Raw genomic sequence first — 27,312 nt, 5'->3', positions numbered from 1 at the left:
TAAGCTTTTATATGTAGCATTTCTCTATGATGTATACGTACTAAATGAAGAATGATGTCCCATTTATTTTTAAAATAAATTAGCAAAAAGAAAATTAAAACACTAATAATTCCACCATCTAGAAACAATTATTATTTAATCCTTCTAGATCTTATCCTAGGGTTCTATGTGTTATTTCAACTGAGAAATAATTCTTTACAGTTTTTTTTTTCTGAGTTTTTCTTGATAAAAGACATGACCCTGAAAGGAGATCCTTTTTAAAACACTTGATTCCCAATCTTCTTTGTTGAAAAGAAATATATCTACAATAGATTAGATTATAGCATATATATACTCATCTCACAATCCCACTTTTTTTCTCCTTCCCTCTTGATCCTTGAGTTTTTAGACTTAAAGTATTTATTCTAAACATAATGAACAGATTCTTAAAGCATATAAGTTGCTTTAAGCTAGGCATTTCTCTGGCATTTCAACAAAAGTAAGGAATAAACACATTAATACCAACACTTTGTGTCTTTATGCATATGTTTAAATGTCATTATCCTTTACAGACTCATAGAAATGCTGTTGCTAGCCAGACTGCATGTCTAAAAATGACTGCTATGTGTGACTGCACTTTTAAAGTGTCCCATAGCTGGTAAAGAAGCCCTATTGGAATCTTGAAATTACTCCTCTGATGTCTTGTTGATGTTTCTATTCTCTCTCTGCTTTCAAATGCTTTATTAAAAACTTTTAAACTTCACTTTTTCAAGTGAAATAAGGTAATTTGAATTAACTCAGTCTAAGATGATATTAGCCAATACTTTTTATTAAATTTATTTAATAGGTTCACATTTTAAATAATTTAAAAACACTGTAGTAGTTGTTGATAGTAGTTGCCTTTGAGAGAGGCTCTGGAAAGGAAAAGGAAAGCCTTACTCTCTGTCCTAACGTGTATTATTTCCTATAGTTTATTTTTTATTTATTTTTTATTTATTTATTTATTTTTACTGTATTGGTTTTGCCATACATTGACATGAATCCAGCACGGGTGTATATGCGTTCCCAAACATGAACCCCCCTCCCACTTCCCTCCCCATAACATCTCTCTGGGTCATCACCGTGTACCAGCCACAAGCATGCTGTATCCTGCGTCGGACTTAGACTGGCGAGTCGATTCTTACATGATAGTATACATGTTACAATGCCATTCTCCCAAATCATCCCACGCTCTCCCTCTTACTCTGAGTCCAAAAGTCCGTTATACACATCTGTGTCTTTTTTGCTGTCTTGCATACAAGGTCGTCATTGCCATCTTTCTAAATTCCATATATATGTATTAGTATACTGTATTGGTGTTTTTCTTTCTGGCTTACTTCACTCTGTATAATCGGCTCCAGTTTCATCCATCTCATCAGAACTGATTCAAATGTATTCTTTTTAACGGCTGAGTAATACTCCATTGTGTATATGTACCACAGCTTTCTTATCCATTCATCTGCTGATGGACATCTAGGTTGTTTCCATGTCCTGGCTATTATAAACAGTGCTACGATGAACATTGGGGTACATGTGTCTCTTTCAATTCTGGTTTCCTCGGTGTGTATGCCCAGCAGTGGGATTGCTGGGTCATAAGGTAGTTCTATTTGCAATTTTTTAAGGAATCTCCACACTGTTTTCCAAAGTGGCTGTACTAGTTTGCATTCCCACCAACAGTGAAAGAGGGTTCCCTTTTCTCCATGCCCTCTCCAGCATTTATTGCTTGCAGATTTTTGGATCGCAGCCATTCTGACTGGTGTGAAGTGGTACCTCATTGTGGTTTTGATTTGCATTTCTCTAATAATGAGTGATGTTGAGCATCTTTTCATGTGTTTGTTAGCCATCCGTATGTCTTCTTTGGAGAAATGTCTATTTAGTTCTTTGGCCCATTTTTTGATTGGGTCGTTTATTTTTCTGGAATTGAGCTGCATAAGTTGCTTGTATATTTTTGAGATTAGTTGTTTGTCAGTTGCTTCATTTGCTATTATTTTCTCCCATTCAGAAGGCTGTCTTTTCACCTTGGTTATATTTTCCTTTGTTGTGCAGAAGCTTTTAATTTTAATTAGATCCCATTTGTTTATTTTTGCTTTTATTTCCAGAATTCTGGGAGGTGGATCATAGAGGATCCTGCTGTGATTTATGTTGGAGAGTGTTTTGCCTATATTCTCCTCTAGGAGTTTTATAGTTTCTGGTCTTACATTTAGATCTTTAATCCATTTTGAGTTTATTTTTGTGTGCAGTGTTAGAAAGTGATCTAGTTTCATTCTTTTACAAGTGGTTGACCAGTTTTCCCAGCACCACTTGTTAAAGAGATTGTCTTTACTCCATTGTATATTCTTGTCTCCTTTGTCAAAGATAAGGTGTCCATATGTGTGTGGATTTATCTCTGGGCTTTCTATTTTGTTCCATTGATCTATATGTCTGTCTTTGTGCCAGTACCATACTGTCTTGATGACTGTGGCTTTGTAGTAGAGCCTGAAGTCAGGCAAGTTGATTCCTCCAGTTCCGTTCTTCTTTCTCAAGATTGCTTTGGCTATTCGAGGTTTTTTGTATTTCCATACAAATCTTGAAATTATTTGTCTAGTTCTGTGAAAAATATGGCTGGTAGCTTGATAGGGATTGCATTGAATTTATAAATTGCTTTGGGTAGTATACTCATTTTCACTATATTGATTCTTCCGATCCATGAACATGGTATATTTCTCCATCTATTAGTGTCCTCTTTGATTTCTTTCATCAGTGTTTTATAGTTTTCTATATATAGATCTTTAGTTTCTTTAGGTAGATATATCCCTAAGTATTTTATTCTTTTCGTTGCAATGGTGAATGGAATTGTTTCCTTAATTTCTTTTTCTACTTTCTCATTATTAGTGTATAGGAATGCAAGGGATTTCTGTGTGTTGATTTTATATTGCAACTTTACTGTATTCATTGATTAGCTCTAGTAATTTTCTGGTGGAGTCTTTAGGGTTTTCTATGTAGAGGATCATGTCATCTGCAAACAGTGAGAGTTTTACTTCTTCCTTTCCAGTTTGGATTCCTTTTATTTCTTTTTCTGCTCTGATTGCTGTGGCCAAAACTTCCAGAACTATGTTGAATAGTAGTGGTGAAAGTGGGCACCCTTGTCTTGTTCCTGACTTTAGGGGAAATGCTTTCAATTCACCATTGAGGATAATGTTTGCTGTGGGTTTGTCATATATAGCTTTTATTATGTTGAGGTATGTTCCTTCTATTCCTGCTTTCTGGAGAGTTTTTATCATAAATGGATGTTGAATTTTGTCAAAGGCCTTCTCTGCATCTTTTGAGATATTCATATGGCTTTTATTTTTCAATTTGTTGATGTGGTGAATTACATTGATTGATTTGCGGATATTGAAGAATCCTTGCATCCCTGGGATAAAGCCCACTTGGTCATGGTGTATGATCTTTTTAATGTGTTGTTGGATTCTGATTGCTAGAATTTTGTTGAGGATTTTTGCATCTATGTTAATCAATGATATTGGCCTGTAGTTTTCTTTTTTTGTAGTATCTTTGTCAGGTTTTGGTATTAGGGTGATGGTGGCCTCATAGAATGAGTTAGGAAGTTTACCTTCCTCTGCAATTTTCTGGAAGAGTTTGAGTAGGATAGGTGTTAGCTCTTCTCGAAATTTTTGGTAGAATTCAGCTGTGAAGCCGTCTGGACCTGGGCTTTTGTTTGCTGGAAGATTTCTGATTACAGTTTCAATTTCCGTGCTTGTGATGGGTCTGTTAAGATTTTCTATTTCTTCCTGGTTCAGTTTTGGAAAATTGTACTTTTCTAAGAATTTGTCCATTTCTTTCACGTTGTCCATTTTATTGGCATACAACTGCTGATAGTAGTCTCTTATGATCCTTTGTATTTCTGTGTTGTCTGTTGTGATCTCTCCATTTTCATTTCTAATTTTATTGATTTGATTTTTCTCTCTTTGCTTCTTGATGAGTCTGGCTAATGGTTTGTCAATTTTATTTATCCTTTCAAAGACCCACCTTTGGCTTTGTTGATTTTTGCTATGGTCTCTTTTGTTTCTTTTGCATTTATTTCTGCCCTAATTTTTAAGATTTCTTTCCCTCTACTAACTCTGGGGTTCTCCAGTTCTTCCTTTTCTAGTTGCTTTAGGTGTAGAGTTAGGTTGTTTATTTGACTTTTTTCTTGTTTCTTGAGGTATGCCTGTATTGCTATGAACTTTCCTCTTAGCACTGCTTTTATAGTGTCCCACAGGTTTTGGGTTGTTGTGTTTTCATTTTCATTAGTTTCTATGCATATTTTGATTTCTTTTTTGATTTCTTCTGTGATTTGTTGGTTATTCAGAAGTGTGTTGTTCAACCTCCATATGTTGGAACTTTTAATTGTTTTTCTCCTGTAATTGAGATCTAATCTTAATGCATTATGGTCAGAAAAGATGCTTGGAATGATTTCGATTTTTTTGAATTTATCAAGTTTAGATTTATGGCCCAGGATGTGATCTATCCTGGAGAATGTTCCATGAGCACTTGAGAAAAAGGTGAAATTCATTGTTTTGGGGTGAAATGTCCTATAGATATCAATTAGGTCTAACTGGTCTAATGTATCATTTAAAGTTTGCGTTTCTTTGTTAATTTTCTGTTTAGTTGATCTGTCCATAGGTGTGAGTGGGGTATTAAAGTCTCCCACTATTATTGTGTTATTGTTGATTTCCCCTTTCATACTTGTTAGCATTTGTCTTACGTATTGCGGTGCTCCTAAATTGGGTGCATATATATTTATAATTGTTATATCTTCTTCTTGGATTGATCCTTTGATCATTATGTAGTGGCCTTCTTTGTCTCTTCACAGCCTTTGTTTTAAAGTCTATTTTATCGGATATGAGTATTGCCACTCCTGCTTTCTTTTGGTCTCTATTTGCGTGGAATATCTTTTTCCAGCCCTTCACTTTCAGTCTGTATGTGTCCCTTGTTTTGAGGTGGGTCTCTTGTAAGCAGCATATAGAGGGGTCTTGTTTTTGTATCCATTCAGCCAGTCTTTGCCTTTTGGTTGGGGCATTCAACCCATTTACGTTTAAGGTAATTACTGATAAGTATGATCCCTTTACCATTTACTTTATTGTTTTGGGTTCGGGTTTATACACCCTTTTTGTGTTTCCTGTCTAGAGAATATCCTTTAGAATTAGTTGGAGAGCTGGTTTGGTGGTGCTGAATTCTCTCAGCTTTTGCTTGTCTGTAAAGCTTTTGATTTCTCCTTCATATTTGAATGAGATCCTTGCTGGGTACAGTAATCTGGGCTGTAGGTTATTTTCTTTCATCACTTTAAGTATGTCTTGCCATTCCCTCCTGGCCTGAAGAGTTTCTATTGAAAGATCAGCTGTTATCCTTATGGGAATCCCCTTGTGTGTTATTTGTTGTTTTTCCCTTGCTGCTTTTAATATTTGTTCTTTGTGTTTGACCTTTGTTAATTTGATTAATATGTGTGTTGGGGTGTTTCGCCTTGGGTTTATCCTGTTTGGAACTCTCTGTGTTTCTTGGACTTGGGTGATTATTTCCTTCCCCATTTTAGGGACGTTTTCAACTATTATCAACTCAAGGATTTTCTCATGGTCTTTCTTTTTGTCTTCTTCTTCTGGGACTCCTATAATTCGAATGTTGGAGTGTTTCATATTGTCCTGGAGGTCTCTGAGATTGTCCTCATTTCTTTTAATTCGTTTTTCTTGTTTCCTCTCTGATTCATTTATTTCTACCATTCTATCTTCTATTTCACTAATCCTATCTTCTGCCTCTGTTATTCTGCTAATTGTTGCCTCCAGAGTGTTTCTGATCTCATTTATTGCGTTATTCACTATATATTGACTCTTTTTTATTTCTTCTAGGTCCTTGTTAAACCTTTCTTGCATCTTCTCAATCCTTGTCTCTAGGCTATTTATCTGTGATTCCATTTTGATTTCAAGATTTTGGATCATTTTCACTATCTATATTCGGAATTCTTTCTCAGGTAGATTCCCTACCTCTTCCTCTTTTGTTTGGTTTGGTGGGCATCTCTCCTTTTCCTTTACCTGCTGAGTATTCCTCTGTCTCTTCATCTTGGTTATATTGCTGCGTTTGGGGTGGCCTTTCCATATTCTGGGAATTTGTGGAGTTCTCTTTATTATGGAGCTTCCTCACTGTGGGTGGGGTTGTATCAGTGGCTTGTCTAGGTTTCCTGGTTAGGGAGGCTTGTGTTGGAGTTCTGGTGGGTGGAGCTGGGTTTCTTCTCTCTGGAGTGCAGTGGAGTGACCAGTAATGGGTTATGAGATGTCAGAGGTTTTGGAGTAACTTTGAGCTGCCTGTATATTGAAGCTCAGGGGTGTGTTCCTGTGTTGCTGGAGAATTTGCATGGTATGTCTTGTTCTGGAACTTGTTGGTCCTTGGGTGGAGCTTGATTTCAGTGTAGGTATGGAGGCATTTGATGAGCTCCTATTGCTTAATGTTCCCTGAATTCAGGAGTTCTCTGATGTTTTCAGGCATTGGACTTAAGCCTCCTGCTTCTGGTTTTCAGTTTTATTTTTACAGTAGCCTCTAGACTTCTCCATCTATACAGCACCGATGATAAAACATCTAGGTTAAAGATGAAAAGTTTCTCCACATTGAGGGACACTCAGAGAGGTTCACTGAGTTACAAGGAGAAGAGAAGAGGGAGGGGGTAGTTAGAGGTGACTGGAATGAGATGCGGTGAAATCAAAAGAGGAGAGAGCAAGCTAGCCAGTAGTCACTTCCTTATGTGTGTTCCATAGTCTGAACTGCTCAGAGGTATTTACAGAGTTATACAGGGAAGAGGAGAGGGAGGAAGTAGACAGAGGTGGTCAGGAGGATAAGAGAGAGGAATGAGAAGGAGAGAGACAAATCCTGCCAGTAACGAGTTCCTTCGGTGTTTTCCACCGTCTGGAACACACAGAGATTCACAGAGTTGGATAGAGAAGAGATGGGGGAGAAAAGAGACAGAGGCCACCTGGTGGAGAAAAAGGAGAGTCCAAAGGAGGAGAGAGTGGTCAAGCCAGTAATCTCGCTCTCAGGTAAAATTGGGTAGTGAAGTTTGGGTTTTTAAATGTACAAAATTGACAACAAAAACCAAAGAGCAAAGATTAAAAATCTAGAATAGAGGTTGGATTTTCAGAAATACAATATTAAAGAAAAGAAGCAGAAGGAAAAAAGAAAAAAAAAGGAAAAGAAAAAAAAGCCACAAGATTTAAAAAAGAAAAAGAAAAAAAAAAAACCAATAACCACCCAAAGACTATATATGGTGTTTGCCTTAAAAAAATTTAAAAAAGAGTCGGTTTTTTTTAATAGTAATAATAGGTTATAGAAATAAAAATTAGAGGAGAAATAGAAGACTTAACTATTAAAAAAAAAGTTAGAAAAAAAAGAAAAAAGAAAAGGAATGATTTTAAAAATAGTAAAAATATATCTGGCTCTTCTCGGATGTTGTGGGCAGTGTGGGGTCACTTCCAAGGCAATTCCCTCTGTTAAACTTCTTCTTTATGCTGGTTTTTTAGGCTCACTAGTTCATTCGCACTGTGGGGAGGGGGGATGCTGCAAACAAATAGCACTGTCCTGTGCACACAGTGTCTCAGCCCCGCTGGACCTGTCCCTTCTCGCAGCGTACAAACCGCTCCGGCTCTATGATACTCAGCCAGGAACCGTCTGAGGCTGGCCCTAGGCTGCGTGCACTTCCCCGGTCTAAGCCGCTCAGGTTCGGCGCTCAGGCAGCCCTCAGAGGCACAGATTCGGTTGGGACTGCGTTTTGTGCCCTTCCCAGGTCCGAGTAGCTCAGGAGTTTGGCGAGCGCGATCGCTGCGACTTGTCGCCTTTCCTGTCTCTGCTGCTCAGTTTTCTGGGTGTACCGCTGGCACCCCTTGTGAGGCAGATGGTGACTGTCCAGCACCCCCAGAAGTCTTAGCAAAGAAGCCTGTTTGCAGTTTGGTAAGTAAAGTCTCTCTGGGTCTACAATTGCCCCTTTCCAGTCCTTACGGCTCTGGCTGCCTGTCCCCGGCGGGGGATGGTCTGCAGCCGGCTTTTTCCGTTCCGTCCTTTGTTCTGTGCTCGGTCCTGGCAGTGTCTTATGTTCGAGCTTTTCGTGTGGTAGCTATCCCACAGTCTGGTTTGCTAGCCCAAGTTAGATCGTTCTGGTTGCGCATGGGGCGTTCCTGCCCCTTCTTACAAAGCACTGCAGTCCGCGCCTCCCGCGCCTCCCTGCCCTGCCCCCACTTCCTAATGGCGGATGCAGGTGTCTGTGCTGCTTTTCCACTGGGGGAGTTACTGTTGGGCTTGTAATCTGTTGGTTTTAATTATTTATTTATTTTTCCCTTCCTGTTATGTTGCCCTCTGTGTTTCCAAGGCTCGCCACAGACTCCGCAGGGAGAGTGTTTCCTGGTGTTTGGAAACCTCTCTTCTTCAAATTCCCTTCCTGGGATGGGCTTCCCTTCCCGGGACGGAGCTCCCTCCCCACCTCCTTTGTCTCCTTTTTTGGCTTTTACATTTTTTCCTACCTGTTTTTGAAGACAATGGTCTGCTTTTCTGGTTGCCTGATGTCCTCTGCCAGCCTACGGAAGTTGTTTTGTGGAGTTTGCTCAGCGTTGAAACGTTCTTTTGAAGAATTTGTGAGGGAGAAAGTGGTCTTCCTGTCCTATTCCTCCGCCATCTTAGGACCGCCCTGCTATAGTTTATTTTTTAAACGTCCCCAAACTCTCTGGGCCCTGGAATTTTCCCATTTGTTTTCTTATTTAAATAAAATAAAAATGTTAAAAATTTATTCTGAAATCGCTGTTTCTTGGAACCATGGCCTCCAGTACAGCAAAGCTTACACTGCCCTGCAGTGCCTGCCCTGAGGATGTAACATTGACATCCTTACCAATGACAAATGAGAAATCAAGTTAACCAGGCATTGCTGTAGCAGTTCAACATAGTATAAGTAAGTTTATGCCCTGGTAGGGGCTTCCCCAGTGGCTCAGCAGTAAAAGAATCTGCCTGCCAGTGCAGAGCCATAGGAGATGCAGGTTTGATCCATGGATCGGGAAGATCCCCTGGAGGAGAGCATGGCAACCCACTCCAGTATTCTTTCCTAGAGAATCTCCATGGACAGATGGGCTGGAGGGTTACAGTTCATGGGATTGCAAAGAATCAGACACGACTAAAACAACTTAAGTTTATTCTATGTAGAATCGTTTACTTAACCCTACCATCCTCAAAATCACACTTAATAATCTAGTTAGCTTTAGCCAGATAATTATCAGTCACTCTGTTATATGTGTGTCGCTTCTAAGTCATTACAAATTAAAGAGAGTTGGCTTCCATCTCCAGGCCAACAGCTCCTGTGTTCAAAGGTGGAGTGGATTACCCAGGGGAAAGGTAGGGTGTACTTTCTGTAGACCCGCCTCAGACAGATCTGGACAAACCCGGTTGGGGAGGTACTCAAGAGATCCAAACTTGAAATACTGGATTAAATAACCTTTAATGTCCCTCAAGCTCATAGATTCTATGGCTCACTGCCCCTAGTTGAATTGGAAAGCTGAACAAGTAGTCACTCTTTTCCCTTATATCAGCAACCATTCACTACTTTATCAGCCAGTCTCACTGCATGTTTTCATAGAACTCCCAATGAAGGTAGCTGAGGCTGTTTTCCTGTTTGTTGTAAGAGATGTTGACATCTCACTGCAGTGTGTGTTACAGGATCGTGTTTCGTATTGATCTTTCTCTTTAGAGCAGTGCCTGGTGTACATATTTCAGACAGAACAGCTTCATCTATATTGAATGTCTCTTAAAAGGATATCTGTCTCGATGAAGACATATACTTGTGTCAGGCGGGTGTACGCTCCTTGGTTCTGTCTCATCACAACAAAGATTTGGAGTGACGGACATTAAAGCCCTTGGCGTGTCACAGCTCTCAGGTCTTGGACAGACCGTGTTATAGCTCTCAGGTCTTGAACGGACTGTGTTATACCTCTTAGACAAATCAGTGTTACTGATTGGTTACTATTTTACTATTGTTTACTATTTTATTTAGAAAATAGCAGGAAAATCTTTCTTCGAGGTGTGAGGGAATGTTGACCCAAGGACACAAAGAGAAAAGCGCCCCAGCGCGTGGGAGAGAGAGAGGCCCCCAGCCCTTTGGCTCCTCTTTTTATATGTTTTTTTCTCCCCTGGGCCTGCCTTATGTAAATTGGGCCAGCCAGGAGTGGTGTTTGTTCTACCTGAGGGCCTCACTCCGGTCCTCGGACCTTCCTTTGTTCTATTTTCATGGGGTTTTCTCTTCCTTGTCTTTTAGCCACCGCCATTCTGGACTCCTGTTTCCGATTCTAACTACCTAACACCTGTATCTATCTTCTTCCACATAAAGACTTATCCTGTGTAACTGAAATATCAATGAGGCTGCTTCTTCTCTGACCAAGACTAACTGGGGTCTTCCAAGTACTGAAAGTGTTAGTCGCTCAGTCCTGTCTGACTCTTTGCAACCCCATGGACTATAGCCCACCAGACCCGCCCCTGTCCATGGAATTCTCCAGGCAAGAATACTAGAGTGGGTTGCCATTCCCTTCTCCAGGGGATCTTCCTGACCCAAGGATCAAACCCTGGTCTCCTGCATTGCAGGCAGATTCTTTACTGTCTGAGCCACCAGGGAAGCCCCAAATACCGGGAGACATCAAAAAGAACATCCCCAACCAGGGTTCTCGCTAGAGTAATTTCATTAGGTTTATTTTTGACTGTAAGAGTGATTATCAGTTTACTATTTATCCCATTAAATTAAAAGACTCTTGATGTTTTGTGCTTCCCCTTCCATTTTCCAAACTATTATATGCTGTAATTGTCCTATTAAAGAGTTAGTTTTTACAAATGAGTTCACTGTATTGATCATGAAGTTCTAAGGTATACAGTTCTGCTCTTTGTGATGATTTACTTTCACTTTGTAAAAGAGCTCTTTAGTTTTCAAAAACAATAAGATTTACATAATGACATCTGAGATGAGATGGTTGGATGCCATCAGTGACTCAGTGGAAAAGAGTTTGAGCAGACTCCGGGAGATAGTAAAGGACAGGGAAGCCTGGAGCACTGCAGTTGCTGCAGGGGTCACAAAGATTGAACATGACTAGCAACTGAATAAACAATGACATCTCAGAACTATTATAAGCAGAAGGGTGGTATTGGGTTTTATAGTTTCACAGTCCTTGCCCTTATTCTCTTGGTATATTTTAAAGTAGCTTCACAGTCATTTTATTAAAACTTGCTTTCGCTTCCTTTATGGGGTTGCACAGAAAAATTTTAAAATATAACCAATCTACATAGAAATTGTCAAGGTCTATGAATCTTCTTCAATACTCGTGTTCAGCAGTCTCACAGAATTATCCTTGATCCTTTAGGCATTTGTAAATGATCTCTGTCACCTGGCTGGGTAGAAATCCCGAATCCCAACCAGTTGGTAACTCTTTCAAACATACTTTCATCCTTTGTTGAGAGTTAGGATTCAGTGAGGATGATCTGCTGTGGTGGTTTGCAACTTGCCATCAAGATGAGAAACAAGTAGGTGAAGCTGTCGGCACTTGCATTGTAACTGAGCATTCATTCCTTTGGGCTTCCCTGGTGGCTCAGCAGTAACAAATCCACTTGCAGTGGAGGAGCCGAAGGAGCTGTCATCAGGAAGAGCCCCTGGAGGAGGACCTGGCTACCCACTCCAGTATTCTTGCCTGAAGAATCCCGTGGACAGAGGAGACTGGTGGACTGCAGTCCATAGAGTGGCAAAAAGCCAGACCCGACTGAAGCAACTTAGCATGCAACATGCACGCATTCCTTCATCTAGCAAACACGATTGCACATTTGAAAAGTGAAAATGTTGGTCGCTTCAGTCCAGTTGAGTTCAGTCGCTCAGTCGTGTCTGACTCTGCGACCCCATGAATCGCAGCACGCCAGGCCTCCCTGTCCATCACCAACTCCTGGAGTTCACTCAGACGCATGTCCATCGAGTCGGTGATGCCATCCAGCCATCTCATCCTCTGTTGTCCCCTTTCCTCCTGCCCCCAGTCCCTCCCAGCATCAGAGTCTTTTCCAATGAGTCAGCTCTTCGCATGAGGTGGCCAAAGTACTGGAGTTTCAGCTTTAGCGTCATTCCTTCCAAAGAAATCCCAGGGCTGATCTCCTTCAGAATGGACTGGTTGGATCTCCTTGCAGTCCAAGGGACTCTCGAGAGTCTTCTCCAACACCACAGTTCAAAAGCATCAGTTCTTCGGTGCTCAGCTTTCTTCACAGTCCAACTCTCAAATCCATACATGACCACTGGAAAAACCATAGCCTTGACTAGACGGACCTTAGTCGGCAAAATAATGTCTCTGCTTTTGAATATGCTGTGTTGGTTGCTTAGTTGTGTCCAATTCTTTGCAACCCCGTGGACTGCCAGTACAGGAGACACAAGAGACTTCGGTTCAATCCCTGGGTCAGGAAGATCCCCTGGAATAGGAAATGGCAAACCTGCTCCAGTATTCTTGCCTGGAAAATTCCATGGATGGAGGAGCCTGGCAGGCTACAGTCCATGGGCCCCAAAGAGTCAGACAGGACTGAGTGACTAAACAAACACACCCATTGAACATTTACATGGTAAACACTAAATGAGGAGTCAAAAATCTAAAGGAGAAGAAGGCTCAGAATCTGCCTTCAAGGAGACCATAATAATCGGGGAAGCACTCAGGTAAAGAGTGTCTTGTGTTCTGACAAGAGCGAGCAAAGAGGTAGGGTTGCTGCCTTCTGCCCCAGGGGGAGATTCAGGGACAGTCACCAGACTAAATCTTTACAGGACGAATAGGTGTTCTCCTGGCAAACAAAGGAGAAGAAAGAGCTTCAAGCAGAGACAGTTTTACAGGGCATGCTGCATGGTGAGACTGAAAGAGGAGAGTTGAGGGAACCATAGAAGAATTTGAAGCCAGAGAGTAACCTGGTCTGATTCATAAATTAGAAAGACCCCTCTAAGTTTTCTAAAGATAGGAAAACTGAAAGCAGGAAGAGCTGCCTATTGGGAAACAACTGCAGTGATTCCAGTGATGAACCGTGAGAGCTTACACTGTGGCAGTGGGGATAAAAAAGAAGGGCATGGGATGAGAGGTTTCCATAGCAGAATTGATGAATTCTAAGTGGCAGAGATTCAAGCAAGTAGGATGTACGCCTTACTTTCAATGAATTAGCAATCTTGAGGAAACATGTAAACTCTCAACCTTATTATGCAATGTTATATTCAAAGTGCTGCATTCACAGTAGGGTTTCTCGTCCTATGAGTCCTTCTTGTAGGAAATAATAGTAGTTTGGGGGTTTTTTGTTTGTTTTCTGGGAAAATTTCCAACTGGGAGAGTTTCAGCCCCAGTCATTGTTGATGTGAATAACTAGAAAAGGAAAGAGTTTAAGATTTAAAAATACTAAGATGTGGTTGGTAAAGCAGATGGCAGGAAAAAAAAAAGTTTTTGCAGTGAAATTTGAAGAGAGTTGAGGGAAAGGAAACCCAAGCCCCCGACCTGTAGTCTCACAACTCCTATGAAGAGGGAGAAAAAGATGTGTGGAGCTTGGTGACTACATCTCTTTAGCATGGAGTGACCCTGGGCAGCAGCGCTGACTCTACACAGTGTCAACCTGGATATGAGGGAGCTATCTGAGAAGTGTTAGCCAAGAAAGGCAAGTTTCCCCAGGTCTTGTTTTCATCTCATGCATCCAGATGACTTTTCATTTCTGTGACCACAGCAGGATCTTGGTGGCAGAGGTGCACAAATCTAAGTTGTAAACTGAAAACCATAATGTCTAAATGCAGAGCCAGACAGTGAAAGGAAAAACACATGTAATATTCGTGTACACATCATTTGCAGCAAAGCAAAATTTATTTCCCAGCAACATGCAAGACTGAGGAGAAGGAAATTCAGAAGTTTCTTGCAAACAAGGGAGGCTCACTGGGGGCAGTAGTACCCATTATTAATAGTTTAAAGTGTTTAAGGTGGCGTTTCTATTTTCATTATGTAGAGTGTTGACTTTTTATTTTAGAAAGGATAAATATTTGCAAGGGACTTCATGGATTCACTTCTGACCGTGCTCTCTATCAGGCCTTAAATTTGAAAACTGCATATACTATAGAACTCTATCCTAAGGGTTTCTAAGAGTTCCACATGTACAAATTTCCATGGAACCCTGGGCAAGAGATTCATTTTGCCCAGAAAGAAATGTGGGAGAAGGATGTAAGAGGGAGTGACATTTGAACTGGGCTTTAAGAATGAGAGAGATTTCACCAAAGAGGCAATAGCAGAAAGGAGTTCTGGGCTGAAGTAAAACCCTCCTGGAAGCATGAAGATGCAGAGTATGTGGAAGAACAGCAACTAGCAATTCACAGTAACTAAGGCATATGCTCCAGCATTCTGGCCTGGAGAATTCCATGGACTATATAGTTCATGGGGTCTCAGAGAGTCGGACACGACTGAGTGACTTTCACTTCACTTCACCCAAGTGAAGAATGAGAGGAAGGGTCAGAACCAAAGGTGGAAATATTTGTCAGGGTTATTATGTTAAAGGTTCCAGTAAACTCAATTGGATAGTCCTACTTACTTTTTGCCAAAGGTTAGATTTAAAACATTAGGAACAAGCGAGGCCCTCTAAAATTGGAGTTGCTCTTTCTCTTCTCAAAGATGGTAATAGTTGGTGAATTTTTGAGAGTTGGTGGAATTACCCTGAAGGGTTCCATTATTCCCATGAAAATTAGTAGTTCTTGTGGTAAGGAAATGTTTTAGGAATTGTTGATAATAGGTATGTCAACAACTTCCAATTGCATAATGCCCCTAGAAAGATCCAAATCTTTTTCATGTGTTTCTTTCATACTCCAGAAATAGTTTTGGCAAATGTTCAGAGAAGGCAGAAATTTGCCAGAACATACTCGTTAAAACCCCAGCTCACCTCTTTATGGAAACAATCTTGGACAAATCCTTTGTATGTCATTCAGACCCTCTAACTCGACTTTGGTGTCCATATGTATCATGTTATGAAATGTATGCATGCTTAAATTTTTTCCTTTCTGTAATTAGCCTAAGTGCTGCAATTTGACCTGAGTCATAATTTTGAAAGTCATCATTTCTTGTTTAGTTAAAACTTTTACTTCCAGATCTTTATTAATACTTCCACAAGGGATTAGGAAACATCACAACATATGAATTGAAGTACTTCAGTGTTTTAAAAAACATAAATTCATGAATGACACTGAAGATAAAAAGTGGTACTATTTATAAGTCTTAAGTTCATTGTCTTCTCCCTTAAAATCAAACCCAGATATCATTCTAGGAAGGACTTTAACAAAGTTAAACAATAGAAGTAACAGGATCTTAAAACTATGGAAAATACCGTAGTTGTTTCAATCAAATCAGATATAACAACTTAAGTCTGGTTGGAGATGGATGACAGATTTCAGTAATGGTTTAGGGCCGTTTGCTAACTGATTATTAGTTTAGAGTTACCCTTAAATTAATGTTGAATATATTTCAAATTCCAAAGCTTGTTCATGCATTCAATTATAATTCCCCTTGCCCCTAATTGGACTTTGCTGGTGGCTCAGATGGTAAAGAATCTGCCCACAATGCTGGAGAACCAGGTTCCATCCCTCGGGAAGATCCCCTGAAGAAGAGAATGGCTACCCACTCCAGTATTCTTGCCTGGAGAATCCCATGGACAGAGGAGTCTGGCGGAGTATAGTCCATGGGGTTGCAAAGAGTCAGACACAACTGAAGCGACTTAGCATGCATGCAGTAACTTATTGAAGGGGAGAGAGTTAATAACCGTCAAATTTTTCCACAATGTATTGGGAAAACTTAGTAGTGGGAAATAAATGAGGGGCTTTGGTTTACCTCGTTTGGCCACCCTAGAGCCCACAGGAAGTCTAGAAACACCTCCCGGTATTACTAAGAGGCAGATAGAATCAGTTTGATTGGGTAGCTTCAGAACACCCTGCATATGTGACTTTCAGTTGCAATTGTTAACACTAATAGCATCTTGTTACTTGATTTCAAAACAGATTCTATATGGGGTACCTGAAGGTCCTTCCCATACTCTGCCAACCAAACAGCTAGTGCTATTTTTAATGGAAGCAGGCAGTCCGTAATTTCCATGACCGTTGCTTAGAGTGAGTTGGCAAGTTCAAAGCAGCTTTCATGAATATTCCCTGGGGGTTGTCAGTAAAAATTGGAAGTCTAGTAAAGTTATTTTTTTCCCAAATGGATGAAGGTTTTGGTTTTATTTTGTTTTTCGCATCTGTATGATATTTTGTGAGATTATTAAAGGATATATCAGACCAGTTTTTTAGGCTTTATTTCAACCTATCAACCGAGCATAATTTTTATTAAGCAACGCTCCACCTCTGATTAGATTTCCAGATGTGTAACTGTTTCTGTTGTCTTCAAAGAGACAATCTGGGGTGGACGTAGAGCTCCTTTTTATCAGCTTTCAAAAAGCAATTTTGTCTACCAGGCACCTATTCTACTGATATGGCCTGGCACATCTTTGCGACCCCATGGACTGTAGCCCACCAGGCTCCTCTGTCCATGGAATTTTCCAGGCAAGAATACTGGAATGGGTTGCCATTTCCTTCTCCAGGGGATCTTCCCAACCCAGGGATCAAACCTGTGTCTGCTGTGTCTCCTGCATTGGTAGGTGGGTTCTTTACCAGCTAAGCCACCAGGGAAGCCCCTTCTATTGATAGGTGGAGATAATTTTATTCTGATTATTTATATTCACTCCAGAACCAAAGGTTAGGCAAGATCTACCACTGATACGTCACTCTCTAAAATGGTCATCAGAGACTCCCCGAGTCTTAGAAGAAACCAGAATCTTACAGATTGTTGCCTTCATCTCACAAAGGAAAAAATTAACACTCAGAGAAGTTATCTAACTTTTCTTCCACAAGTCTGCAGAGCTAGTTAGTAAAAGAACTAGCACTCGAAGGCACTAAATCTACACTAGAAAGAAATTAGGTGTCTCTCCTTCCTTTGCTTTCTGCTGTTTTTAGAGATCTAATTCCCCTTTGGTGAACTGCTGAGGGCAGTGAATACTGTTCATTCCCTAAACAAGCAGAGAGAGATTCTAGTCTACAAGGTCTTTCCTTTTGACATGGGAATGTGTTTTATTACCTTAAGAGAGCACAGTTATAGTAAATCCCCTAACTCAGTGCCTCTTCCACCTCATTAGTGGTAAAAACAAAAAAGGGAAATAAGTGATGACCAATCAGGATAATTGTCCACGTACTTAAAATGTATTTTAAATGATAGATACAAAGCATATATGCCCTTTTGGATGATTTATGTTATGATTAGTTTCAATGTAAATTTCTTTTAGATTTCCTTCCTGTGGTGGTAAACATTAGCATTTCAAAGGACAAAAGTCATATTCCACCAGAATACTTGGTTTCACTATTCTATGCAAAAAATAATAATCTAAGCCTTCCATGGTCTTATTAAGTACATGGAGATATTTTGTCAGGCTTACTCTTTTACTGAAAATAAAGTGATTTTCTAAATATCAGTATGTACTCTTTTAATGATCATGAAGCTTATTTCAAGCATTCATTTCAATTTTTAGTCATAGTATGCATTACTTTTGAAGAACTTTTAACCCTGAGTCACTTTTGGTCTTCACTTACCATGGAATAAGAAATTCATAATGAATTAAATGACAAATTAATGGTTTCTTTTGTAAAGATTCCAAAAAATTTAGTATGATTAAAAAGTAAAGGCTTTATTCTAAAAAAATTTATCTGTGGTTTCTTCTATTCCATTAGAAGTCAGCATAGTAGCTCCCATGGTAGGGGTAATGACTGAAATAGCCCAAGGGAGTTTCTGAGTGTTGGTGACACTTGAGTGCTGGACACATAGGTGTGCTCAGGAGTAAGTGGCACGTTTGTGTGAATGTTTCTGTAGGTATTTTATGTCAGTTCAAAGTAAAAAAAAGATTAAAGTGCTAAAGTAGGTCCTATGAAATTTGCCCTGTACAACTTACAAACATGTGACCTGTAGAATTCTGGTGGTGGTGTTTAGTCCCTGAGTCGTGTCTGACTCTTTGTGATGCCATAGTCTGGGGCCCACCAGGCTCCTCTGTCCATGGAATTTCCCAGGCAAGAGTGCTGTAGTGGTTTGCCATTTCCTTCTCCAGGGAATCTTCCTGACCCAGGGATCAAACTCACATCTCCCGCATTGACAGGCAGATTCTTTACCACTGAGCCACCTGGAAATCCCAGTAGTATTCTGTACTACTTATTATTTGATTTCAAATTTAAGAGAATAGAATGAAAAAAAAAAAACTGATGGACTGCTCCATTTTTTCCCTAAGTCCTTTCTGTTACTCTAATAGGAATTTAGATGTTAAATTACTAAGTATTTACCAATTCAGGGAAAAAATACTTAAACGTTAATTTTATTTGTCATTATGGTAAAAACAGAGTAGGACGTTACCTTCTGAGTTTCTGAAATGTGAATTCTTTTCTTTTTCAGGTATATTTTAAACATCCTATTAAAGACTATCTTTTAATAAAATGAAGTAGAACTCACTTTGAAGTAAAGTATTCTTCAGATTTATTTATGTGATCAGTAATACATGGCAACCCACTCCAGTACTCTGGCTTGGAGAATTCCATGGACAGAGGAGTCTGGCAGGCTATAGTCCATAGGCTCATAAAGAGTTGGACACGACTGAGCAACTAAACACTTTCAGTGCATGGTTCTTATTTTTTTCTGTGACTTGGAAACAAGGAGAAATGTTTACTCTTCAAATTAATCTTTGACAGGTTGCCTCTGCCAGAGCAGACCTTCATGGGCTACTGGACAATTGGTCAGTCAAGAAATGGAATGCAAAAACTGCTGTGTCCAGCAGAAACTCATCATATAGACGTTAAGGTTGATATCATTATTTCTTCATTAGAATATTGAATGTTATCTGTTTTTCAGTGTCTTCCCCAGAGGAAAATCTATTCAATCTTAGAGATGACTTATTCTGATGTTATTTCAGAATAGATTTAGCTTCTTCTGTGATTCTCAAGCGAATCTGGCCTCTGAGGGTCATGATATAGGTAATGGCTAGTGATTGGTAGAATTCCTAAGAGCTAATCTGTATTTCAGGAAAGTCAGGTCGGACAGTTACTCCATTATGTTTGTTTTCAAGAAAAAAAGGCAAAGAAATATCAATCACTAGTTGCAGTAGCAATCCCGCTAGGTTTGACTGGGGAATTAGCTGCTTATAAAATCAATAGAAAGGACAAGAGGGACAGAAGTCAAGGGGCCACCACTGGACTTTTGGTTTCAGGATCAGTGTTTTTGCTTCTGCACAGTAAGACCGGACTAGCAAACTTTTCCTGTAAAGGGCTGGATAGTGGTGGCTCAGTGGGAAAGAACCCACTTACCAGTGCAGAAGACATTAGAGACCCGGGTTCGATCCCTGCTCCAGGAAGACCCCCACAGCAGGAAATGGCAACACCCTCCAGTATTCTTGACTGGAAAATTCCAAGGACAGAGGAGCCTGACTGGCTACAGTCCATAAGCTTGCAAAGAATCAAACATGACTGAGCAACTGAGCACACAGACACACACACACACACACACACACACACACACACAGACACACACACACACACACACACACACTCTCACACACGAGTAAATATTTTAGGCATGGTGGCCATACAGATTCTGTCACAGCTACTCAACTTTGCCATGGTAGCACAAAAGCAGGCTCAGGCAGTACATTAACAAATGAGTGACACTGTGTCCTAGTAAACCTTTATTGACACAGTCAGGGAGTGGATCAGACTTGACCTGTGAGCTAGTTTGAGCCCTTGTAGTAGAGCACAGACCCTGACTGCTCGTATTTGTCAGGCTCTCCTTGTCCGCACTGACTGTGGGAGGACAGCTTCTGCTGCTCATCTGCCTTACAGATCTCATGCAAGAGCATTGAATTGGCAGAAGCTAAATTGTATCCAGAATGCTTGCTGCAAAGGAGTACAAGAAACTTAGTATTTCGTCATCTAGCTCCTCAGATAGTCTAGACAGAAGGAGTAATAGCAGCCATGAAGGTGTGCATGCTCAGTCACTCCGTTGTGTCTGACTCTTTGTGGCCTCATGGACTGTATAGCCCACCAGGCTCCTCTGTCCATGGAATTTTCCTGGCAAGAATACTGGAGTGTCTTGCCACTTCCTGCTCCAAGGGATCTTCTTAACCCAGGGATCGAACCCAAGTCTCCTGCACCTCCTGTATTGACAGGTAGATTCTTTTACCACTACACCACCTGGGAAGCCCCGGCTGCCACAATAGTCAATATCTGACCCAAAAAGTTTTGATTAATTAAGGACTGTAAGGGCATGCAAATCAACTGTATTCAAAAAGTTATTCTCCTGGTTTGGACAGCTCTGGGTCCCCATACTTGGAGTTCAAAACTTGCAGTTGGTTTAGGAAAGGGTAAAGTAATGAGAACTCTTATGGGATTTTATATCTGATATATTTTCTTAATAAAAAGAAAATGAGAAATTAAATACAATAGCACATGTGAAAGCCTTTATAAATGCAACTATATGGTATTATTATTGTCATAAGTATCATGCGAAGAGGTATGTCAAGATAGTATTTGAATTGAAAATCTTAGTTTGGAAGAACTCTAGCTTTTCTACATTTTTATAACTACCCAAATATCTTATTGCGGATAACTACTTTTTTTAAAAATAGGGTCCAGCACTTATACACATACAGGAGTATCCAATAGAAAGACATGAAGGAAGATCCCAAACCTTTACTGAAGAATGTAGCTCCTGGAGGTTACCATTGGATGAAATGAACTTAATCTGTGATGTCACTACAACACATGGTATGCCAGTTTATTCTTTTGATTTTTCCTTCCTGCACTGATTTTTTTAAAACCCGGATCAAAATAATCTTTAGACTTCAAGAAGTCTATGCTAGACTCAGTAACTGTGCCATTCTTGGATTGGTTAACAATTATATGTAATTTAGGTCTAATTTCCTATAACAACCTAACAAAATACTATTGTGGAATCGACATAAGCATGGCTGAGTTTATATGCATGTCTGTTTCTCATTACAGTTGTAGCACAAAGTTAAACTCACGCTGGGCTCATGCTAAAAATAGAAGGGGGAAAGAAAAAGGAAAAACATTGGATTTTTTTGGCTGGGATTCCAGTTTGGTGATTACATGTATTCTGAAAGCAGGGTTGGAGGATTTGCAGTCATTAAACCTCTCATTGTAAAGAATGGCAAATAAGGATGTCAATTTTTGGCATCTGCATGTCTGAACTGTTGCCATTACCTACTGATTCATGCAGTGTGTCCTGGGTACTTTTTGGCAGAAGTTTTCAATTGATGGCAGTTTCTAAGGTGATATCAACAGATGTGATGACAGGGGGAAGGGAGAGAGTCACTAACTTATCTACAATGGGGATTATTCAGGCAAAAATTAGGAAGCAAGCTTTTGTTTGTGTACATTCTTTCGATGTTTGTTCCTAAAATCAGCTATGTTGAGTAAAAATATGTGCTTTTAAAATGTACAGGATTTTTCTTGGTAACAAACTGGTGTTCCTATTAAGATGTTTTACATTCACTGTGTGTTGGGTTTATTCGTCACTTGGTCATGTCTGATTCTTTGTGACCCCATGATCATATGTGACCCGCCAGTTTCCTCTGTCCATGGAGTTCTCTAGACAAGAATACTGGAATGGGTTGCCATTTCCTTCTCCAAGGGATCTTCCTACCCAGGGATCGAACTCCAATCTCCTACACTGCAAGTGGATTCTCTGCTGACTGAGCCATCCGGGAAGCCCTGTTATGTAGAGAATAATATGAATGTAGAAAGTGAAGAGGAACCAAAGAGCCTCTTGATGAAAGTGAAAGAGGACAGTGAAAAAGTTGGCTTAAAGCTCAACATCGAGAAAACTAAGATCATGGCATGCGGTCCCATCACTTCATGGCAAATAGATGGGGAAACAGTGGAAACAGTGACAGACTTCATCTTGGGGGGCTTCAAAATCACTGCAGATGGTGATTGCAGCCATGAAATTAAAAGACGCTTACTCCTGTGAAGGAAAGTTATGACCAACCTAGACGGCATATTAAAAAGCAGAGATATTACCTTGGTAACAAAGGTCCGTCTAGTCAAGGCCATGGTTTTTCCAGTAGTCATGTTTGGATGTGAGAGTTGGACTGTAAAGAAAGCTGAGCACCGAAGAATTGATGCTTTTGAACTGTGGTGTTGGAGAAGACTCCTGAGAGTCCCTTGGACTGCAAAGAGATCCAACCAGTCCATCCTAAAGGAGATCAGTCCTGGGTGTTCATTGGAAGGACTGATGCTGAAGCTGAAACTCCAATACTTTGGCCACCTGATACAAAGAACTGACTCATTGGAAAAGACCCTGATACTGGGAAAGATTGAAGGCAGGAGGAGAAGGGGACAACAGAGGATGAGATGGTTGGATGGCATCACCAACTTGACGGACATGAGTTTGGGTAAACTCTGAGAGTGGATGGTGGAACAGGGAGGCCTGGCGTGCTGCAGTCCATGGGGTTGCAAAAAGTTGGACACTACTGAGCAACTGAACTGAACTGGAAATGTCTTACTAGCAACACCAATCCCTCACATAATTTAACCAACGAAAACCCTGTGCATTTTAGAAGCACATATTTTTACTCAACATAGCTAAAGTCGGGAACAAACATCCACAGAACGTACATGAGTAGAGAATACGTATAGATCTTACTGATAAAGTTTGAACTTTGGCTCTTGTCTCATTTTTAGAGATTGTAAATAAGTGTGCTGTGAACCTCTGCCTCGTGTCTGTGACGGGGTCGTTAAACCTTGTCACAGTCTCACAGTTCTTCTCAGTACAGCATTCCAGGCAGCCACGGCCAGCTGGTCAGAACTGGTCCTTAAAAGTGAAGCTTATTTGCTGTCCCTCACATAATTTAACCCTCTGTTTCAGTACTGTCCACATTTGCAAATTGTTTTTTTTTAATCTCTTTGTTTTTTTGCCCATTTTGTATCTGGGAGAGAAAAGATTTTCTTGGGTCTCTTAGAATCAGTTAGTTAGATAGATAGATATGTTTGAGCCACAGGCCAAACAGTACTTAATACTGTAATAAGAGAGAACAATTGATGTTTATGAAGTATAGTTCTATTAATACTTTTATTATATTTCCTAATTCCCTATGCTATATACAAAGTTGCTCAATAAATATTGAATTGAATTTATTTGTGCTGAAAGACACATTAAAAACATTCTTAAATTATAAGTTATGTGATTCTGATTTTTGGAACTGTACTACATACATAGTTCACAGTGTCTCCTAAATAATGCCTTTCTCTGATCTTCTGCTGACTTGTGTTTCTTATCATGTTAGCTTATCTGTTTAGTTTATCTTTATATATATTTGGTCTTTATATGTACACGTTACATACACACATACATGCATTATATTTTTTTTCCTGAAATTTCCAACATAGTCCCACATATCTCATTATCATAGCTTATACCTTAGTTTGGGGTTCAGAAAATATGACCACTTGTAAATAGATACCTGGATGATGAGTGATATTAATAGTGATTATTATACAGAAGCAGCTTAATCCCTTGCTTTAGGGTGCCCAGAAATAGAGATTATGGTTAACAGTCTAGAACCTGGCTACTCAAAGGGATGCCCTCAAGCCTAGAGCAGTGACATTTCCTGGGTTCTCACTGGAAAAGCAGAGTGAAACCCCACCCCAAAACCCCTGCCTCAAGCCTAGAGCAGGGACATTTCCTGGGAGCTCATTGGAAAGGCAGAGTGAAACCCCACCCCAGAGCCCCTCAGTCAGAATCTGCACTTTCATTAGATCCCCAGGTGATTCACACACACTTGAAAGTTGAAGAGGCACTGAAATAGAATTCAGAAAAGGGGCCTAGTCAAGTACTTGATTGAAGACAGGTTTTGTAATAATAAAAATACACAAATATGAAAAAAGGTAGTTTGGAAAATAAGATCCATAAAGCTAAGAATCAAAAAATAGAAATACTTATTTACTTGAAAAGCCTAAAGATCTGCTAAACTGGGAAATACCAGATTAGCAGGTGGAAGATGTTGACCAGCTGTTATCCATCTGAGCCAATAATAAAATAAGAGGAAACAGACTTTTATTGAAGCACAAAATACTTTCATAGAAGGAAGAATTTCCTGACATTGAGGAGTGTTAAATATGTAATGGTGTTGCTGTGGAATGTTATGGAATTATTTGGGGAACAAATAGATACTTACTTCCTGGAGTATATAGGCATGGTCCCATCTATTAATACACTTAGAAAGAAGAAAGTGTTAGTCGCTCAGTTGTGTCCTACTCTTTGCAATCCCATGGACTATCCCACCAGGCTCCTCTGTCTATGGGATTCTCCAGGCAACAATACTGGAGTAGGTTGCCATTCCCTTCTCCCAAACACTTAGAGCAGGTATGAGATTGCTTCTCCCAGTGCTCGTTGACCAATCCATACGCAGGTCATCTGCTGAGTTCCGATTGTATGCTGTCTTATGATTCAGTTTTCACTGGACCTTTTTGGACCAAGCAGAAAATCTACTGCAGAATAGAATTAACTCTGTTTTGTTTTTTTGCTTTTTTTTTTTTTTTTGTCATTTCAGAAAATGAGGAAAATACTCTCTATGTAGTTGCATGCAATCCCGTGTCCTTATACTTTATGAATATGACTGGGAAAAGCGGCCACTTTGTGGACCTTTTCGACATCTTCCCGAGAACGGCCAGTGGAATCTGGCACCCATTTGTGACGGTGGCACCGCTGGGAAATCCCCTAAAGGGTCAAGTGGTTCTCCATGAGCAGCAGGTAATAATGTGGCCTCATTATACCACGAATGACTTACGTGAGGGACAGGCAAGAATGTTTTCCAGCCTATCACTAAAAGTGTTTGCTTTCATAAAGACCGAGGAGAGGGGCTGCAGGAAGGAGTCGGGAGTTGTATGTTATCAGTACCACAAAGCAGGCTAACGCCTTCCTCTCTGGGGGTCTTCAACATGGGCTTTATTCTTTGAAACATGTTGAGTGAGGGTTTTCTAACCTCAGTACTAATGACATTTGAGGCTGGATAGTTCATTGTTGGGGGCTTTCTTGGTGGCTCAGCAGTAAAGAATCCGCCTGCAGTGCAGGAGATGTAAGAGATAGGGGTTCAATCCCTGGGTAGGAAAGGGCCCCTGGAGGAGGGCATGGCAACCCGCTTCAGTATTCTTGCCTAGACAATGCCGTGGACAGAGGAGCCTGGTGGACTGCAGTCCATGAGGTCGCAAGAGTCTACACGACTGAAGTGACTGAGCAACAGCCGCAGCGGTTCATTGCTATGAAGTTTGCCTTCTCTGTGGGGAGACAGACAGCAAGGAAGCCAACAAATAAACATGCCAGTTTCAAGCAGTGATGACTGCTGTACAGTTCATGGGATCCCAAGAGAGTCAGACACAATTTAGCGACTAAACAACAACAAGAAAAAACGTCCTAGGGAAAGATAGGGGTAGGGTGGGAGGAGCTGGAAGAATGAATAGTACCCAAGAGTGCTAAGATAGCTCCCCTTAGGAGATGACACATTCTCTGAAACCCGAAAGGCATTCTTTATGTGGAGACAGCCATGTAACTATACTGAATGGAATTGTCTCAGTTCAGGGGTCTCCAACCTCCAGGATCTAATACCTGATGATCTGAGGTGGAGCTGCTGTAATAATAATAGACATAAAGTGCACGATAAATGTAACGTGCTTGAATCATCCTGACATCCGCCCCCTCCCCCATCCATGAAAAAATTGTCTTCCACAAAACCGGACCCTGGTGCCAAAAAGGTCGGGGACCGCTCTCTTAGTCTGTTTGGGCTGCTGTGATGTAGGCAGCATAGACAAGCTAGCTTATAAACAGCAGGCATGCATTTCTCACAGTTCTGCAGCCTGGCAAGTCCAAGATCAAGGTGACTGCAAGTTTGGGATCTGGTGAAAACCTACTTGCTAGATAGCTGTCTTTTCGCTGTGACCTCTCATGGCAGAAGTAGCAGGGCTCACATCCATGTGTCTTTTGTAAGGGCACTAATCCCATTCATAAAGTCAGAAAGGGCATTCATCATGCCAAAAAGGACACAACTTAGTGACTAAACAACAGCAAATAATCTATGCTATCCAATAGAAAGGAGCACAATGTTTTTATAGGCCTGTCACCCACCTGGTAGCTACCAAATTGTGTCTGTGTGTGTGTGTGTGTGTGTATGTGTGTGTTCAGTCATTTTAGTTGTTTCTGACTCTTTGTGACCCTGTGGACTGTAGCCCTCCAGGTTCCTTATCCATGGGATTCTCCAGAAAAGAATACTGGAGTGGGTTGCCATTTCCTTCTTCCCAGCCCACGGAATCTTCCCACCCCAGGGATCGAACCCACGTCTCCTGTGTCTCCTGCAATGCAGGCAGATTCTTTACCACTGAGCCACCAGGGAAGCTCACCAAATAGTACACTAAGCATATTATTCATTCATCAAATAAGTATCATGTGCTTACTCTTAGGGATACTTCCATAAACAAAACAAAAGTCCTTGTTCTGAGAAGCTTGTATTCTGGTGCAGAAAGACAGACAATAAGCACAATAAATAGTTACAACTTAAATTAGACGATGAGAAACAAGGGAGAGTAAAATAGAAGGAAGACTGCCATTTAAAGCAGGGCAGGGCAGGGATCACCTGACTGAGAAAGTGATATTTAAGTGGATTTGATAGCGTTGAGGGAGAAAAGAGATATTGGGAAGCAGAGAGTTCCTATGGAAAGGGAATTACAAATTCAAAGACCCAGAGGCTGGAATATGCCTTTGGATCTTTAAAGAAGTGTGGTGGGGAAGATTGAATGAAGGCCAGAGTATAAAGAGGCGAGGCCAAAGAGGTCCCCCAGTGAGTTGGGGCAGGACCGTGGCGGAGGGTGGGGAGGCAGAGGTGCAGAGCCTTATGAATCATTCTACGGTTCTGCGCTGCGTGTGAGGAGAGGGGAAGGAGGTCTTAGAGGGCTTCAAGCAGAGGAGCAGCTAGATCCGACATATATTTTAGGGATTTCTCAATCCCTAGGGATTTCTCTAGCTCCTCTGCGGTGAATAGTCTACAGGTACGAAGGCAGAAGGAAGGAAACTAATTAAGAGATTTTTACAATGATCCAAGCAAGAGATCACCCAAGTTTGGAAGTCATCAGTAATGATGGATTCTGTATATATTCTCAAGGTGCGACTAACGGGATTTCCTTTCAGA

The 27,312-nt window shown here is 40.6% G+C and overlaps 1 protein-coding gene across 4 annotated transcripts in view; it reads left to right on the top strand.

The window, feature by feature from the left end:
• Positions 1 to 27,312, top strand: part of VWA8 (von Willebrand factor A domain containing 8) — a 383,224-nt gene that overhangs the window by 199,515 nt on the left and 156,397 nt on the right. For all 4 annotated transcript variants that reach the window (XR_011259328.1, XM_069601241.1, XM_069601242.1 and 1 more), the window contains 3 exons: positions 18,812 to 18,920; positions 20,740 to 20,878; positions 24,688 to 24,887. Coding sequence is in view for 3 of the 4 variants with exons in the window: in XM_069601241.1 (XP_069457342.1) it covers positions 18,812 to 18,920; positions 20,740 to 20,878; positions 24,688 to 24,887 (448 nt within the window). In the remaining variant the exon portion in view is untranslated. The remainder of the gene's footprint in view (positions 1 to 18,811; positions 18,921 to 20,739; positions 20,879 to 24,687; positions 24,888 to 27,312) is intronic.

The sequence above is a fragment of the Ovis canadensis genome, chromosome 10, assembly GCF_042477335.2.
Source record: "Ovis canadensis isolate MfBH-ARS-UI-01 breed Bighorn chromosome 10, ARS-UI_OviCan_v2, whole genome shotgun sequence".
Taxonomy (NCBI): Eukaryota; Metazoa; Chordata; class Mammalia; order Artiodactyla; family Bovidae; genus Ovis; species Ovis canadensis.
This window is presented reverse-complemented; position numbering and strand designations above follow the sequence as displayed.